The sequence below is a fragment of the Porites lutea genome, chromosome 6 (genome assembly GCF_958299795.1).
Source record: "Porites lutea chromosome 6, jaPorLute2.1, whole genome shotgun sequence".
NCBI lineage: Eukaryota > Metazoa > Cnidaria > Anthozoa > Scleractinia > Poritidae > Porites > Porites lutea.
Window position 1 is genome coordinate 10725361 of NC_133206.1, and position 19057 is coordinate 10744417.

At 38.8% G+C, this 19057-nt stretch overlaps 1 protein-coding gene across 1 annotated transcript; it reads right to left on the bottom strand.

Moving 5' to 3' along the window:
• Positions 1–1304: 1304 nt before the first annotated feature.
• Positions 1305–11230, bottom strand: LOC140941876 (gamma-aminobutyric acid receptor subunit alpha-6-like). Its single transcript, XM_073390881.1, has 10 exons — positions 11211–11230; positions 9883–9965; positions 9382–9449; positions 7510–7733; positions 6505–6587; positions 5947–6075; positions 5179–5393; positions 4248–4400; positions 2976–3052; positions 1305–1708 (listed from the first exon to the last, which is right to left on the bottom strand). Exons 1-10 carry the CDS (start codon positions 11228–11230, stop codon positions 1423–1425), a joined length of 1338 nt encoding a protein of 445 aa, XP_073246982.1. The 3' UTR covers positions 1305–1422.
• Between the last annotated feature and the right edge of the window lie 7827 nt (positions 11231–19057).

Sequence of the window (19057 nt, forward strand, 5' to 3'; positions counted from 1 at the left end):
TGCTTTAAGCCTGTTGAATCAAAAAAGAGGGGCAGTATTGTATAATGTAAACGAATGAGTTTGGCAAACAATCCTTGTTTCGAACAGACTGAACAGAAAGAAGATCAAATTACTATAAAATGTTACTCATTTAAAACCCCCCTAAAAGAAGTCTGGAGAGCTAAGGAAGACAAGTACTCTAAAAGTCACTTGCGTAACTTAAAGAAAAATATGTGATGAATGAATTTGTATATTTTCAGCTAGATTTAAATTTGGAATATTTTGTAATTTCAATATCCAAATATTATTGTGAGTTTATGATTGTAACTTTTATAATTTAATTTGCAAAGAACGTTAGTACATTAGCCTGGACAGACTTTTTCCCAAATTTTTAAAATGAGTATAAAATGTTTATGTAAACCTGTGTGTACTCGTCTTTGCTGTTGCCAAGGTTGTTCCCAGGGGAATTGAACAACGTGCATAACTCCCCTTAAATTTAAGTTCGCTTTAATCCTCCCGATTGATTGATTACGCCAGTTGTACCATAAAATGGGTAACAGAGGATACACCTGCATATACTGCAAAACTACATTTACGTTTAGTTCAAAAGACAACAACTCGTGTAAACAGAGCGGGGATGGGAATTTTACAAGCTGAGAATGTAGAAAAAACTAACATTTGGTACTTGAGTCTTTGGAAGTGTCACGAAGAGACGCATTTAAACTGCAGTAAAACGGACAACGGAAACGTGCAACGTTTTTTTGCCACATTGCTGCAAAACGAGTTGAAAAGCTATGTTGTGCGCTTTACCATCCACGAATCAAACCTGTCGTGCAACAAATCAATACTGGCTTCTGACTGGACAAAATTTCGCGGGAGTTACTCCCTACACGGGAATTACGTCAATTGCTGCAAAAAGAATTTGTCTTGAGCCGGTAAAACGGGCGACAAAAGTTTTGTTACAAATTGTAGAACTACCTCCAATGATCTGATTTGTTGCAAGACAGGTTTGATTAATGAGCGGGAAAATACACAATATCGCTTTTCAACTCGTTTTGTAGCAATGTTGCAAAACATGTATCCTGACCGTACCCTTAATGACTGCTGATCCATTTAGTAAAATCTTTCTGTAGTTTTATGAAAGGGGTACCATCTTCTCAGTCAAAGAAAACGAAAGGCATTATCCCTTTTATACTGAGTGTTGAATGCATTATGTCCAAACGAGGGCATTGAATGAAAGGTAAAAATGAAAGTTGAGACTTGAAATTAACCCCTTTTGGTCATAAGTATAATATGAAAGAGTAAAACAAGGGTCTCAACCCGGACCTCGTAGACAATTCCTTGCTCTGTATTAGCTTTGTTTGCCCAATACTGCTTCTGGTAATTTCTGATGTAGCTGTTATACATGTAAATAATGACAAGAATGATATATATGCAAACGTCTCATGCTAGAATTTCAACGCCATTCAAGTAAATATACCAGTATACAGTGTTATACACAACGTACAAAAAGGGAAACAATACTCGGGAGGCCATATCGATCTTTTGGGCACGGCTCAGCGGTTTCGCTTTCCGTTTCTCACCAACAGGTAAGAATTTGCTCTTGATCTGAGAAAGCCATCCCTTTTCATAATGATTATAAGCTGGTGTTTCACTTGCCACTGGAAGTACTTGTACTCTTTTAGGTTTCACGCGAGAACCATCTGATATCTTCGACAAACCGTCTTTTCTGTTGGTAACAAAGCCCGAAGAACAAATATAAAACAAACTAGACTGTTCACATTCTTCTATTTTATTGTATAACTAATCACTATGCTATTGAATTGTAAGTAAGCAAGTAAGTAAGAAGGTAAGAAAGTAAGTACTAAGTAAGACACTAAGCAAGTGAAGTAAGTGAAATAAGTACGTATTCAAGAAGGGAAGTAGTTTTAACTTAAAAGTAAGTAAGTAAGTTAGTGAGCATGATCGTAATTCTGAAGCCCACGTGTGCAATACTGTATGACTCATTTCTCAAAGTAAGGATTATTTTTCTCTCGTTGCTAGATTAAAGGCGCAAACTGAAAGACTCCTCGCGCTTGGCGCTAGGACGCGCTATTTGTCCTGTTCCTTTTTTTTCAGTTGTTGAGATCAAATAGGGTATAAACAGTCTAACATATACAAAATTTGTGCAGCCTATTTTCTAGCTGAGAGCCGTAAGGTTTTCTCACTTCGACTGTAACTCCCACTTGCACATAAAACAGCTTGGGAATAAGGTTCTACCTGAAGCTTATATGGAAAACTTTCTTTTGTTTAGTAACTAAGGTTACGTTCACACTATATTCGATATATGACTCCCCACTTTTGAGATCGGTGCGACGCAGCTTCGCTCCGTTACAGAAATCGCGCAGCGACAAACGTTCTTATGTGTGAACAGAAACCCTATATGATATGAATTTGGTGCGGCTGCGCAAAAGCTCTCCGGTATGGTGTGAACTTAGCCTTAGATTAGACTGAAGACTGATACACTAAACTAATTCATTTTTGCCCTTTTTTGATTTTGTCCCACGAAAAGAAGAATATGAAGTGCTATTTTGCTGAGCTAGGCGCGAAAATATAGGCATCAACTGTACACGTGATAGCTGGCATCTAATTGGCTGAGCGAAACAAACAGTGTGACAGGGGTCGCATGCCGGAAGTGAGCTGGTTCCATTACTGGTAAGGGCGGGTTTATGGTTATCACATTAACTATAATTTATCCTGTTGTATAAATTATCTTCAGTTATCGTTTATTGTTTGTTGATTCTTTTTATTTTTTTGCCGTTTTTACATATAAATGAAGGAAAAATAATTAAATTACATATAACATACACAATTCGAAAAAAAAGAATCGTTGATCACGCAGCGGGTTAGTGAGCCGCCAGATAAAGCCCCGACAGTCGCGCACGGTAACCTGTTGTTTCCCTTTTCTCACTACAAATGTCTATGTTATGTCGATACAAAAAAAAAAGGTGCCTTACCTGCAAAAGATTTCAGGAACATTTCCGTGAAGAGTAGGCTGCTCTTTCTTCTCTTTGGACGGCTGCTGGGAAGCACTCTGGGGACAAATATACACAAGTTTTTCTCTATGAGAAGATAATACCGAATGCAATACTGCATGGCCTAAAGTTGAACCTACGACGTATAGGACCACCTCTCGTTAACCACCATTCCTTTACCTTCACTCGGTTCGTTATGCATGGTTCAATTTGACCCGTTACCATACCCCCCCCCCGGGCAACCCCCGGGACAAGTCCAGCCTTCGAGCCCGGGGGTTGGGAATTGTTTGAAGCGGTCCTGTCCAAAGGGTAGGGCGGTGGGGCAAATAAAAAAATCGTCTCTTTGATTTTGCGTAGTACGTTATATTTTTCGCGCGGTTTACACGATGGCCGCGGACCTCAAGACTACGTATTTTCAAGGAAAACGCAGGAATTTGTCGGAGAGTAGTTGGAGAGGAATAACTTATCAAAATTAAAGTCTGTATCTAAAGGTTTGTTTTAAAATAGGAAACGAATGAGCGTATGATGCGTACTCGAATGGATTATATTTCTGGAAAAGAAGGACAGAAATATTTTTTCAGCCTAGCTTTAATGATAAGAAAACTTATATGAAAATGTATACAAGGGTTTTGATATATATAGATAAACAGAGATTGGGTCCAGTGTTCTTATGAAGTGTTCTATCAAGGAGGCGCTTTTTAAAGAGTTTTTCATCTCCGTTTTCGTTTTCATTATTTTACTGCATTATGACAGCCATTATCCTTCTTTCAATAAACTCTGAAAAACGTTTATAAAAGTTGTGAAAACGTCTCGTTTTGCGTTTGTACAGTTCAAAAAGATGTACCGGCAAAAAAACGTATATGAGGTTGATTAGGAGCTCGAGGGTGGGGAATTGTCTCTTTCTGTTTGCCCGGCCGTGAGGAATAGACTTCCTCAATCTTCCTCGCTTGCTGGGGTTTCTCGTAGACTTGCTACAAGTCGACCTCTTGGCGAGCGGAGCGAGCCTCGTTTGGCCGCGAAGCGGCCGACCACGAGCGACGAAGTTGCGAGAGGTCCATATGAAATCCGAAGAAGGACTTTTTTCAAAGTCTAGGGTTTCTCGTTACATTTACATTTAGAAGTTCTGCTTTACTGCTCATTCGTCTCTCGCTCCCCAACCAGCTCAAAGGTTAGCTCTCATGTTTCTTAAGTTAAAAGCATCAAAGTGCTTTTTTGGCGAAATTTAACCAGTGTGCCACAAAAGACTTTTATTACCAGGTCTTCGTTTTCCTGACCGCTTTCCTTGGATGCTCTTTCTTTACTGGCTGAAGATTCCAGCTTCTCTACCACAACACACTCAACCAACGAGAGGAAAATGAACAGAAATGACGTTATGAGATACCAGTCAACTCCTTTAACATAGCTCACCTAAAAATTAAGCGGGTTAGAACTGATGGTTGTCATTTTCTTTACTAGTGTTAGTACATCTACTTCTCAGGGTGGGTGCAGACTGCATCGACTTAGTATACGAATAATCGGTTATTTGGCGCTATGATTAAATTACATTCACTCTTGAAGCAGCCCAGGGGCGGGTGATCGGGTCGCATTATCATCGGTGTAATAATTAAATTGATGCAAATACCTAATTTCAAGGAAAAACAAGAGAGAAACTAAAGGCCTCTCCCTCCTAGAGAGAGAAAAAGCCCTTTGCTCACTCTTTTCAAAACAGCTCAAACATCGCGGAAGGACTCGCCATAAAAATACCTTCCTACTAACCGGAAGCAGAAAGATCAGAAGCATCTACAGTTATTTGTTTAAACTTTGCCTGACAAAATCTCAATCGGAATCTTTTTATCCCTTTTAGCTGCGCCTTACTCTCCACGAAAGAATTACTGGAAAAAACCCACTTGGTTGGAGGTGGCGAAAAATGAGCGCGCGCTTCTGACGCGGAAAAGAAGTGGTTTCTCGAAATGTGCACTTTTAATCACATGGCGACGAAATCACCGTCAAAGAGGATATAGCCTGTGAGCAAGCTCTCTATCTGTGGGAGTCGCGAGAAGTCACGCGAGAGTAGCACGCGAAAGGAGACGCGCGTGCGAGGCAGTGTTCCCAGGACTCGCGTTGCTCGCCATATCAAATGGAGAGCTTGCTCGCAAGCAAATGAGGATAAAAGAAACTGAAAACAGTCAAAAAAAGAAGTCAAAACCTTAGGCAGCATGCCGTTAACGTAGCCCAGCAGAAAGACGATTGTAAGAATACAGGTGATGCCAACGGTGAGTCTGTCCCCTCCGCTCTCAGGACTCATCCAAAAAACGAGCCAACTGAGCATGACCAGGAAAATACACGGAAGATACAGTTGAATCAGGTAGTATCCCAAGCTCCTTTGCAAGAGAAATGACATATCCAACAAGGTAAAGAGACCTGAGGCAAAGATTAAAAAGTGCATGACTGACTTACAAAGCATATAAAAATATTGCAATAATTGAGCAGATTTTTCAGCGGAGCTCACGGAATGTTTACATTTTGATTCATTGAAATGAATATCTCTGGTCTCTCAACACGCCGTTAGCTGGTACCGTTGGCCATTTTCATGAACTTATTGTTTCTATTTCCATAAAAGTAAACCCTATAAAGGCGAATTAGGAAAAACAGCCATGGCAACATTGAAAGAGAGTTTCATCTATCATGAGTAAGCTTGATACCGGGATGGGCCGCATCTTGTTCTCCACAGTTTTGAGTGAACACTAGAGAACGAAACATCAGACGATCCCAAGAGAGAACGATCCTAAGTTTTTTTAAAATATACTAGCAGATATTTTTCCGATGGTTTTATTCGAACCTAAAGAATTTTGGAACTGGAATTGTTTTGCCGTTTAGACGCACCTCGTGCGTAATTCCGAAACAGAAAGTAACGAGGCCAAAACGAGCCTATTGAATGAAGGGTGACAATGAAAATTAAACATTAAAAACGTACCAACATCAAACTTTAGAACTCTGCTGGATACTTGAGAAGAGATGACCGTGAACTGGGCCATTGTATGGCGGGCTATGAAAACACCGTTTCTATGCCATCGGTAGTCTACGGCGTTGTTCGGAAAACCGTCTGATAATAAATTGATAAGAATATTAGTAAACAAAAGAAACCAAGAGCTTCCTTGCAAACAAGTACTCGATAAGAACAGGCAGAAGTTCACCGGTTGTGGCGCGAAAACAGCCGATGGAAAATCAGAAGAGAAATTGCCCAAAATCTCTGACCCCCCTCGTCAACTGAAATTAAATGGTCCGTGCCTTATACCACTTTTTCAGAATACGGTCACATGATAAAAAAAACACCAAAATGGCGCAGAAGGGCAAGAAAAGCAAAGACATTACATCATTCAAAAAGTTAACTGCCTTTCTTTTCAAGGATCCACTGCGCCGTTTTCCATCCAGCAAGGTGGTTTTTTCTTTTTGTGCCATGTGACCGTACTCAGCAAAGGGCCCATTAATTAAGGAGAATTTTAATTTATTGAACAAAATGAAGCATACTTACAGCTTCCAAAAGTAAAGGTGCAATTTTGAGTATCGATTGGAAAGTTACGCAGGTTCATGTCACAGGCGGCCACCAAGTGAGTGCTGTAGAAGGAGAATTAAGGAAATTTCCTAAGTCAGGGTTAAAATCTGAACGGTATCCCTTTCATATACGTAGCCGCGGTTTACAGGGTTTAGAAATTTGCATCCGTTTAAACTGCTGTAGATGCACTGTCAACAACATCTCAATAAATCACACGCTTTCTCGACTTTCTCACAGCCATAAAATGCATCTGTCAGGCCTTTTGGGAGTTTTACAGACCAAATGATGAAACATTTCTCTTCCCCACCCTTTTGTTTATACTTTAACTAGTGAAATCCCCATCCATTCATATACTTAAAGACTGAAAAATGTACCCTGTTAATACCGACAATTTCTATGGCCCCCTCAGTGTCCGTATTAATGGGGTTTCGCTGAAGTAAAATGAGTAATTTTTGTCTTAAACAGTGTAACAGTTTGAAGGCCTCCCGCGCGACACGCGACACACCCCTACCTAAACTTCCCTAGAGTACCCCCACACACACACACACACACACACACACACACACACACACACATTGAAAACTGATATTTTTTCACTTTTGAACAAAATTAACCGGTTCTACTGCCTGGTTCTGCTGTCAGGCGCGGATCTCGGATAAATGGTGACCAATTTCCTAAACAAGGGGCCGACGGAACAAGTTTCATGGGAAGCCCGGGGGGCATGCATCCCCCTGGTTTTTTTTTTTTTTTTTTGGATTTTAACTCCCTAAAGTTCCCTTTCCCGGGATTCTGATTTATTGAGGGAGCATCTAATGCACGGAAATTGGTAAAAAGAAAACATTTGTCCACCCCATTTTCCAGATTTCAACTTGGAAAGTTCTATTTAAGAATATGTTTATTATGACTCGACCGATTTCCGTAAAACGGTGGACACTGGGGTGGATCCGCGCCTGGCTGTAATCACGAACGTAAGAAGAAGCTTACTTTCTTGAGTAGTATACAGTGCCATTTGGGAACAACTTCATAACGGAATGTATGTGTTTGTCCTCTTTGTCCAGATTCGTTTCACCGCGGGAATTATAACATGCAGTATCAGGTTTCCACAGCATCATAATATCTTCTCCCTTCATCCAAACTGTCGAATTAATGACGTTTGCGATGCGGGGATCCGTCCATTGTTGACGAAAGTATACGTATGCTCCTATTTCCTGTTGGAGAAAAAGTTGGCGTTGAATTTACACTGTAGAGCCCCGGTAACTCGCACCCTGAAGGGAAACAGTTCGAGTTAGTGGGGATTCGAGTTATCGGGGTCCATTGAATCTTCAATTTGCTATGTGATTTTTTAGAACTTCACTGGGTGTACACTATTGAGTGCAAAATTACTTATTTCATCGATAAAACGGTGACATGATTACGTGATTTATTACGATAAAACGCGCAGTCGTGTTACATTAGTGTTTTTACTGATTACACAACCGCGAGCTAATGCCTTAAATGGCGTCCGAGGGGAGTCATAAGAACAAGAATTCGAGTTATGGGGGTAAATTTTGTAGAAATTTGACCAGGTGAAAGGAAATTTAGTTCGAGTTAGCGTGAATTTTGAGTTAACGACGGCCATTCACAGACGTCTCTCTCCTTAATTTTTTCTGAGGAGCGGGGGCGTCTGTGCACAGGACGTGAAGTCTTCTACAGTCATGATTGATAAATACAGTCTATCATTAAAGAATAAAAGGGGAGGAGAGGGACTTTAAAAGGGGGGTTGATAACTTTCTCCACGGAAAAGGAGGCTTATAGGGAGGGAGGCTATTTGAGAGGGTGGACTTGATAGAGGGTTAAGGTATTTATATACAGCTATTTCGAGAAAGGCTGTCGGAAAAAGTGCACGCGACAATCCAGAAAGTTATTGTGGGTGGTTTTGAGTTCACTGTTCTTCAAAGAAAGTTGATAGAATGGAAGGAGAGGCCATGGACATGTTTGCGAGTGCCAAGCTACAAAGTCACTTGTATTGATCAAGTATCCCATATTACCTTTCGGGATTGTCGCGTGCACATTTTTTTGCGACAACCTTTCTCGAAATAGCTGTATATAAACTAACCTAAGAGTAGCCTATTTGGAGAAGTACTGCGTGAGTATTCATAAGCTAGAGACACGTCATGAAGACGCGAGAGCCCTCGTGACTTTTGCTCGTAGTTCATTGCATTTCTATTCCAATTTTTCAAAAAAATGCGTTGGATTACCATTTTTGTCATGGCTGCTTGTGTTCTTATTTCAGTTTTGAATCAGGTATTGAAATATCATTTTTACTGTACGTAGTATTACAGCAGTTTGAAATAAATTTACTTATAAAAGAGCAGTACCTAGGGGTTACTCCTGGAAAATTCGTTACAGGTGGGGTTGAGACAGTCTTCCTGCCCTCCCCCCACCCCATCCAATTTCAGAGAAAAATATGAGACTTTTCGATCCCTAAACCTTTGAATACAGAGGTCCATACAACGCATAAATATAACTCAATGGTTCGTTGTTGCCGGATCTCTAACGGTATAACTGCTTCAGCCAGACGTCTCTTTAATCTGCTGTTCTCGACAGACCAAGGATACAAAATAAACACCTTATTCCAAACTCTGGCTTCAGGAAGCACGAAACGTTATTCAGTTCACATCAAAATAGTTGGGTAGAAAAAGCGTACCGTTTGGTGGCGCACATGCAAATATAACTTATAGAAAAGAAGAAACCCCTGGAGGGTGATACATGCAGGAGAGGCTTCTCAGGCAGACCTTTCCATTCAGTAAAAGTGCGCTGAAATTTTAAAGGCTCACACTGAGTCCCTCTGAACAATAAAATAATTAAATAACCTACCATATTTACTTCTTCCACTTTACCAAATGTGTCAATATAGACGTCAAGATCGATTAACGTGGAATTCACTGAAAGGAAATTAATTGTCGATATATTAACAAACTAAGGCACTTCTAGATCTCCTTTTTGTTTTGCGTTCTTTTCATATGGCGTCAGTCAAATAGCGCGATAAACTATAATTCGCGTTTTCAATTTTTAAGACATGGGATGTTCTTTCTTTAAAATGTGTACCAGTGACTCGAACTTTTCTTGAGCTTACTAATTATTGGGTAGCTTCCAGTTTCCATTATACTCCTCCCTTAACGTTTGTGTTCGGAAAGTGAGTATTCCCCTTCGCATTTTGCTGCTCCGTGGTCGAATTAGCCAAACTTTAAACAGCTCGAGTAAGCTTTAAAGTACTTTTCTTGCCATGCGCAAATTCTCTCCCTCTACTAAGGCCAACCCGTGTGACGTCCTAGTGTAACGCGATTTAAAGTACTCAAACTGCCAATGGGCTCAAACCTTTAAAGTAAGGTGGTGTTCCCTTGTCATAGTTGCTGTCAATCAAGTGCTTCTTGAGGACCTGAAGTAGGGAAAGGTTTCCGCTGCAACAAAAATATGACGCTCGTGATGGATTTATTACCGCTGGTTGGCTATTTGAATCAGGGGGCAAAAAATTTTGAACAAACATCGCAATACAAACCATCGAGTGAGTGGCAAAATTGATAAAAATATGCGTTAAAAAAAAAGGAAAACCAGACGTTTCAAGGGTGCTCCCCCTTCTTCAGTGGCTTAAAAGCAACCCTGCAACATTGCAGTCTGATTAAGCCACTGAAGAAGAGGGAGTATCCTCAAAAAGCCTTGGTTTCCTTCGTTTCCAACGCATACTTGTATTTATATTTGCCATTCACTTGAATCAGGGTGTCAGGCGCACCCAACAACCGAAGTCTCCAAACTGTTATCAAACGTGTCTCAAATTGCTTTCTATATTCTTTGGTTAATTTGCAGCTGCCCTAAAAAATAATTTATTTGTTCGGATGTCTTAGGGGAAATTTTGATCGTCTGAAAATTTTAGATGGCCATTTCATCTCATCCGAAACTCTTAGCTTACCTTATAGGTTCGGTCGAAAGTTCGAGGACGTGAAGTAGCGGTTCTTTCATAAGAAAATTCTAGGAGACGTTTTGTCTTTATGCCGATTTTTCACGGTAGACTTGTTTTAAAACAATGATAGCAATAGCTTTGTAAGAAGATTGGGAAAACACAACATCCGGAAACCGTGCAAGTAAGATAGTAGGAAAACTCCGAATATTTTATCCACTAAACTTTTAGCCTTTCTCGCGCTTTACAAATTTCTAGGCAATGTACAGAAAAAGGTCGTCGGATAATCCTGTTAGAATTGGAACTGTCACCATTAAGCTTTGTTGTCGTGGCATGGACACAGCCATATTAACTGGATACTGCATGGTCAGAGTGCATATGCATTTTAAGTTAGCTTAAGTTTAATACCTTGCCTCTGCAGTAACCAAGGTTGAGTATACGTAGGAGAATAAAACGACAGCTAAACAGGCCATTTCCGAAGCGAGTCTCCACAGGGTCTTGCAGGACCTTGAAAATAAATACTAATTGTGAGAGTGAGTTACCACAAGAGAGGATATCCTCTCTTGGTTACCATTAATCAATCAGTTTTCTATTCTTTACCGTTTCATCATCTATAGCACTTGGTTTCTAAATCAGTAATGTGCTGATCTGTACGACCGCGTGAAGTCAAAGGTAGCCGGAACAATAAAAAAGATAAAAGTTTATGTTCATGTGACAGTTTTTTCTAGTCAAGACGTAACCTGTTACTAACCTCAAGCCATAGTCCACCATTTTGCCATGGCGCACTTCGTCAGACAAAACAGTTTAACAAGTGAGCCGCCTAGTATACGCCTTTTTCTCTCTTATTCATTACCAGTAATGATTTTCATTGACGTCCGAAAAGAAAAAACTTTCTTGATTAAAACGTCAAAAATTCGGTCGATGAAATAAATAATGTAATCATGATTGCCCATCATTGATGAGCAATTTAAAGTCTTTTTTCATGGAGACGAGCGTTCAATAATGCCAATAAATTTCTGATCGCTGCCTGGTGTTTGTTCATTAAGTTTATTTTTTTCTTTACTCCAAGTCAAGTGACTGTAGATCGCAGAACGTTCAGCAAGTCTGTTCAGTTTGCACTGATAATCCATACAAGCTGAACTAGTTCGATCGCACTAAGTATTCTGTGCGCAAGATTTGCAAAGCGAATTCCCCGGAATGTAAAACTTTGTTTCCGAATTAATAGGTATTTCAAATGCAAAAGAAAAATTGCCCATAAAATTTTAATTTCTACTGAAAGTATATTCGCCCAAATGAAAATTAACCCAAGCGGTCAAAGATTGTGAGGGAGTTTTTTTTTTTTCGAATAAAACGCTATTAATAGGAATTTGATCAGTAATGAATGCAAAAATCCTTAATGAATTTGCCACAAACTGAAGTAATTGCTTCTTTAGTTAAACTGTTTATACATTAGTTGTGTTGATTAATACTTTTTACGTTAATGAAAGTTTTTTCCCTGATAATGAAAAAGGTGTAGCTGCAGTTCCTACCTGTGTTAGTATGACGCCCCATACGTGGGTTTTGCTCCCTATTGAGATCTTATCATTTAAGTAATACTTCTTTCTTTTGGTAAAGGTACTGATTAAAAACACTTATTATATAATTAAGGGACTCAGGCCAAGGCCAAACGTCAAACTTTTCAAAAGACGAACCCACAGTGCCATTTTGTTCGACCTTTGGATTAATTAAGTTCAACTGCTGGACGATGGAAACCAGATTATAACGGACAGTTTTCGTTGTCGCGACGAACAGATCAAAATATTTCTATTGAATAAACCGCAACACTTTAGTCCAGGGGGGTTCTGGTCAAAAGATTTGTTTTTCGTTTATTTTTGTCATCGAATAGCTCCATCATAAGGTCGTATAGTAGTCACTGGTTTAATAAATGTGTGAAAACTTTTGATTATTTCTCGAATGTTTTAAATGAAAAAGAAAATGGGTCGGGGCAGCTGTCTTTAAAATGCATGCAATGGAAAATATTGGATTTGGGGATTGCTGAAAATTAAAATATGAGGGGAGTAGTTAGGAAAAAAATGCCAGATAGTCAACCACTAGAGCTCATAAGCAGACACCGGTTTCTTTCCTTCTCAAATCAACCTCATTCCCCTTAAAAACAAACAACCAGAAAGCCCCCTTCAACTGAGCCAAACGACGAAGTTATCATGATCATAACTCTCTTATATTGGATCGGCGTTCGACGTTTGGCCTTCAGGCGTCACTCTTCAAGTATCAAGATCTTGGATAAGCCTTTACATTTTTCTTTTGCAGCTTGTCGGCTGATAATCAATATTTCGTCTTTTAAATCGAGAGTCGAGGCACCGGCACATCATTGACAAGTTTAGCTAAGAGGTCCTGCAACACGAACCTTAAGACTAAGGCACAACTGCTGCTACAGCAAACGAGTTTAAAAGCGAACTTTACGCGTGTAACGTACCAGCCACAAATCAGGTTACAAAAAGTTGTTGCAAAAAGAACTACCATCTAGTTTCTGCAGCAACTTTTCGGAACTTGCAATAACCTAATTTGTTGCAAGACAGGCTTGATTCGTTAGACGTTAAACGCACAGGCTTCACTTTTCTACTCGTATTCCAGCAATGTTGTCAAAATGAAGATGTTCGTTTTTGTCGCCGATTTTACCGTACTTAACAGTCAGTAGCACTCGCACCATCACCTTCAGATTAAACCTGCGGTCAGCAATGAATGCAAGTGATGTCGATCAGTGAAAAAATCCAATAAATAGACGGCTTTTATACCCATTCTAGGTGCGAAAAGGCAATGTCAGGGACTGTTCGATTCGTATAGGTAATAGCATGATTTGTAGTGATATTTGGCATAAATACCACGAGTGATATTTCAAAATTGTTATCCGTAATTTCACGAGCCATTAGGCGAGTGAAATTTGAGACAATTTTGAAATATCACGAGTGGTATTTATGCCCAATATCACGTACAAATCGTGCTGTTATTTGTTTATACTACTACCCGCAAAAGGTTTGTAATTTTCACATGTAGGTATTTCAAATTAAGCTGAAATACCACTGCTCTAAGCCAATCAAATTGCAGAAATTTCTCCTGTAGTAGTATAAAAGATGTAGTTTAACCCATATAAGCCCTAAAATCCACATTCACAAATTCTCTCGAATAACTTCGATACACTGTTTCCTTACAGAATTAGTTGGGAAATTTGATAAACGAACATAGCATTTCCATTTCATGATCATTTTATTCGTCAATCCCATAACCGTTCCTTTTAATTGTATATTGGTGTTATTAGGAGAACATTTATGTTGGTCACTCCAGAGGCTTAGAGATCGCTTTCATGGGGATTTCTCAGTCCATAAAAATGTTTGATTATCGGCTCTGGGCAAATATGAACTGTCGGAAATCATAAGAGGATTACTTCTCTTTTGCACAGATAAAAAATTATGTCGAGCGTTTGTTATAGCACTAAGCCTCTCAAATAGACCACGACGTTCGAAGAAATTCAATTAAAGGTTTTTAAAAGTTTTTAGAAATGTATAAGGTGATTTAAGGTGATAAACATTAAATTTCAAACAATCTCTCCTTTTTTCGTCTTGGTGAATTATTAATAAGTTGAGAAACAGTCTCAATACTGTCTCGAGAACCGCATCTCAGAACAGGGCTTTAAAAGTACCTTCTCCGACCTGATGGAATAGCCAAATTATTGAAAGCGGGCACTGATGAAGTTAGATATCGTTTTCTATGTACGCTGGTCCTGTTTGACTTGTGATATGGAAATTGTTGCTTTTGAAAAGTGCAAATTTCATGGGTGTAACCATGGGAACAAAGTATCAACACGAATTCACCTTTTCCAACTTGAAACTTTCAAGTGGTATTCCATTGAACTCAGAGAGAAGCTGTGTTATCTGAATGTTGCTGAAGGTTGAATTGTCGATTTCTGTTAACAAGTTCTTGGGGTTTATTTAATTACATTGCTGCATTTGCAAAATGTAATGAGTTTCCCTACATTGTAGAAGTCACAGGAAGAGTACGCTGTTAATTGAAAACGATTAAGAATTAAATGATTTGTTTCTTTGGGGCAACTCTAGTGGAGTTGAAGCGTCTAGAGTAGCCTGCGTAGCATGGCGGGCTTTGGTCGCGGGCGCGCTAACAAGCTTCGCTGCTCAGTAGTGCGTCTGACATGCAGGCTACGTCTCCAGAGTGGTTTTTAAGATTGGAGCAGCATGAGTAATATAAATACACAAGCCACCACGAGAACCGTACGTGATGACTTTATTAGCGGAGGGATGTTTCACTTACTGTTAGGCCTTTCTCTGTTTAAACTATTCCATAAAAAGTAATTGAGATGAAAAGAATATTACCTTCGTCGTTCTATAAAACGTTTTCTCTAAAAAAAAACTTAGCAGAAAATGAATGATACCAACTTTCATGTCAAACATGACTATCACCCCGAACTCATTTTCGATGACTTTGATGATAAAAGCTGACTTGATAAAAAAACATTTTTAAAACGTCAAAGAATTGGTAGCTTATGGTGGATTAGAACCTTTTGTAATCTAAAAAGCTAAGATACGCTCACCTTGTGCTTTGAGAATGTTTCAAGACCAGACCCGAGAATCCGGTAATTTTTCTCTCTATAACGGTGTAGCCTAAAGATGGCAAATGGTTTCATGAACGATTGGAGTTGCGGTTTAGGTGACAACTCGAATATAAAACATTTGCTGTTGCGTTAATCCGTGTGGCATTAAAGTTTAATTTTGCAGGTGCCATACAAGGCATAGAATGTAACAACAAGTACTATTTTCTAGACACAATATGGGGTCGGTCAACCAATTAAATTGTTTATTTACATGACAGTCCTCTTTAGTGTTAAATTTCATATCAGTATACTTCTCTCCGTCTAAATCAAACCAATGATGCCAAGAGGCTGGTTTATTGAAACGAGCAATCAAGAGAAAAGTGACCCTCTTTATGTCGCTTAGGCATAATTCACGAACGTCTTATCAGTCGAGTGGCTTGTTTAAAGCGTAGGACTGGTCCATGATTCGCTGAGGATATGTTTTTTATAATATTTAAAATGTATAAGTTTGAAAAGCCTACCATTGCCTTACTTTGCTCATGCTTCAAATTTTCGTAAACGTGCGTGTATTACAATCATTTTTAAATAGCCTGTGGTCTTAAAGGAAAATAAACTAATTGCACCCGCAGAAAAAAAATTTAACGATTCAGCCTGAAAACAATCAGTTTAACTTATTTTGATCTTTTTTTCTTTTTTTTTTGGTTATTAGTTTAATCCCAACGTTATCCTTCTAATCACTGACCTTCTAGCAAATTAAAGAAGCAAAGAGATTTATATAAAAAATCATCAAAATTTGACAGCAATTACGTATTGCGGAGACCTCGACTGAAAAATATGTAATATTGATATTATGGTGCTGTGGTGAATAAAAAACATGGACGCTTCAGCTATTTAGGTTACCTCACATCGGTTTTCTGTTGATAATGTCTTACCAATTCTGCTCTGATGAATCAAGACATCAATTCTTAATGGGTTGTTACACATCGGGTTTGTGTTGATAAGTTTTTACCGATTCTGCTCTGATGAATCAAGACATCAATTCTTAATGGGTTGTTACCAAGTTGTTACCAACGCTAAGTGTCCAATTCAATTCTTACTCAATTTTTCTACTAATGTGTTCCAGTTTGTGTATGTTACGTAATAAACTGGTAACACGACAAAAAGCTACAAGATATCTGCCGGTTATGCATGGTTCAATTTGACCTGTTGACATGAGTCCCCCGTGCATGAATTGAACGTGATAGCAAGCATTTCTCCAGGAAATATCAGCCATTTCTAAGAGTGGTACAATAATGACCTTGAAGAGGTTATGTCACGAGGACATTGTTGTTTTAGGTCAATTCTGTGCTGAAGTCATTTGTTAGTGCTTTTACCTATTAAAAAAATTGTCCATTACAGATATAAAGAAGATATAAAACAAATTTCAGCAGAGAGCACTAACTTCTTTGTTCCGTTAAGAATAAGCTGATCGCAGCTAATAAATGTTTATACTGATGATTTTAAGAACTCTCAGGAAGAAAGGGTATAGCCAGGCGGAGTTAGATAAATTATTCAGCGCCCTAGTTTTGCTAAGCTTATGTAAGGAGTATCTGCACATGGACGATTTCCACCAGAACTTACCACCGTACAATGTTTTCTGGATCGTAACGTCATAAACGTAGGTACACGTCCTGTGCTGTTTCCATTTTTAATTGGTTAGAAAAGTTCGATAGATGTATTTTCAAGAAATTAGGCGAGAGGGAATGTCATCCTTTATACCACTCCCTTCCTATGATTAATCCGGCTACTTTTAAGCTTAGACACAATGTAAGCCTACTTCGACTTGTCGTGATACTGAGCGCTTTAAAAAAAATTTTCATTAACACTGACTTAGTTTTAATTACAATTTAGCTATTAGTAACAGCACACGAATATGTTTCTCAGCGCATTCTTAGTTAATTATTATGTATAATCCATGTACTTTATCAGTGAAATAAAGACTATTACTATTACCTAACTGTTTACCATACTATTACCATAATAATTTGTTGATGATTTTTGCAGACATACTCGGCATTAAAACATGAAAAAGTTGCATTCAGTCGGGCTCGGTACCTTTTCAAACCATGTCTATCGTTGCTATTCGTTGTAATAGACGAAAAGGAAACAAATTCAAGGCCTAAATCAAATCTTAAATAACAAAACTGGGCCATTTTTTTTGGAAATTTAGTTGATGGGAATGCAAGTTTTAGTTTTTTAAAAAAATAACGTGATATACATAGCCCGTAGTAACATAAATCAAACTAAAGATATGTCTGCAGGTACTGTGCGAGCAGGTACCAACCTGAATTGAAGCTAACACTACGGCCCGGCATGGTCTTTTTTTTTTTTTTGAGTGATGAATAAGTCCGAAGCCATATGTATCGGCAAAGCACATTGCCTACTCTGCTGCTCTTCTTCCCTAAAAAAAATAACATAAACAAGGTTTTACTGTTAATAAATGTGCAGTTTTAGAGGTCCTGTCAGGCTATCCTTTTCTCAATTTATAATCGTCGAATTTCGTCTTTATCGAACGTGCATGCCGTGATAAATAAGAACTGAAATAGATGCAGGCCTGGAAGATCCACCATACCAGGAGACCATAACCAGGGGCAAATAACTCCTAAACTGGGCCTATGACAAGGTGTTTTCACGGACTGGTTTATTTTTAGACACATTTCAGAGTACCTTTCCCGCGAAAATGGAATTTCCGCACCGTCTGTGAGCGCATCCGAAGTATAAGATATCAAAAAGGAAAACTAAACGCCTTTAAAAGTTCAGAAATACTCACTTTTAGGTCTGCAAATTTTACTGACTGGTTCGTGGGACTTATATGTTAATCTAAATTCGCCCAAAATCGTTCTAAAAACAAACTGGTCAGTAGACCATACCTTATTCCCCTTGGATGCCGCAGTTGGAGCCTTGGGCTATGTTCAATTCACACTACGCTCGATGGCTTTTTTTTATGCAGCAAAATTCGTCTGAGGCTGACTCGTCTGTTAGCACGTCTTCAAGACGTGCTAACAGACGGACAATTCGTCTTAGACGGATTATCCGTCTCTTAATTTATATCTACACGGAACTTAGACGGTTTTTTGACGAAGTTTCCACATGAGAGGGACTGGTTTCTATATTTTCGCAACTCGGCTCCTCAACTCACCAAAACACCCGTCGTGTAACCCACGTAAAATATCTAGACGAATTATGGAGCAAACTTCGTCCTCGTTTTATGCTTAGACGAATTATCCGTCTGACGGATAATGCGTCTAGACTGATAACTCGTCTCTAGTATAAATTCGGCCAATGTAACTCTGCAGGGCAAGATTTCTGTACAACTTCAAACATTTATTATGCAAATGACTCTGACATGTTTCGTTGCATTGATAATAAATGTACGAGGTTATTCGAAAATGTTACCAATAAAATAACCAAGAAATATTGAAGCTAACCACGAAATATCTTTACAAATTAAGTACTATTTGACGTTCCCTCATTCAGTTAGAAGTGTTACAAAATTTTCTATAATACAGCAACTCCCTATCGCAGGATTCTATTGTTTTTCTGAAGAAAACAAAAAAAGGTTTTTAATATACTGACAACGTGTTGACTTTCGCTTGTGGACATTTTATCACGACCATGTTTATTGGATTGGCAAATTTCGGTTTTAATTATGTCCAGGTTATCGCAGAAAGCATGATTATCAACATTGACAATTTGAGAATTATTACTGTTTTGTCGGAATACGAATTGCAACTAACTGAACCAACATAAAAATTCAATGGAGATAACGCCTACCTTTTACTTTGTTTTCACGTCGAGTAAACACAGAACGTTGTAAAACCTCTTTCCATTTAACTTTTGTAGAACAGACGGCGTTAAAAAACCTCTTTGCAACCGTAAGCTGCGGAAGAGCAGCATTCAGTCCTCCAGAAAAGACAAAACTGGTCGCAGCCTAGAATACCTTCCCGTATTCCTTGGCC

Bases quoted from the DNA above. Each gene is read 5' to 3' on its own strand.
- LOC140941876 (XM_073390881.1), bottom strand. From the start codon at position 11,230: ATGGTGGACTATGGCTTGAG. The intron at 9,966-11,210 runs GTTAGTAACAGG...TTTTTGTTGCAG, and splicing joins ATGGTGGACTATGGCTTGAG to CGGAAACCTTTCCCTACTTC. The intron at 9,450-9,882 runs GTTTGAGCCCAT...ATTTCCTTTCAG, and splicing joins AACACCACCTTACTTTAAAG to TGAATTCCACGTTAATCGAT.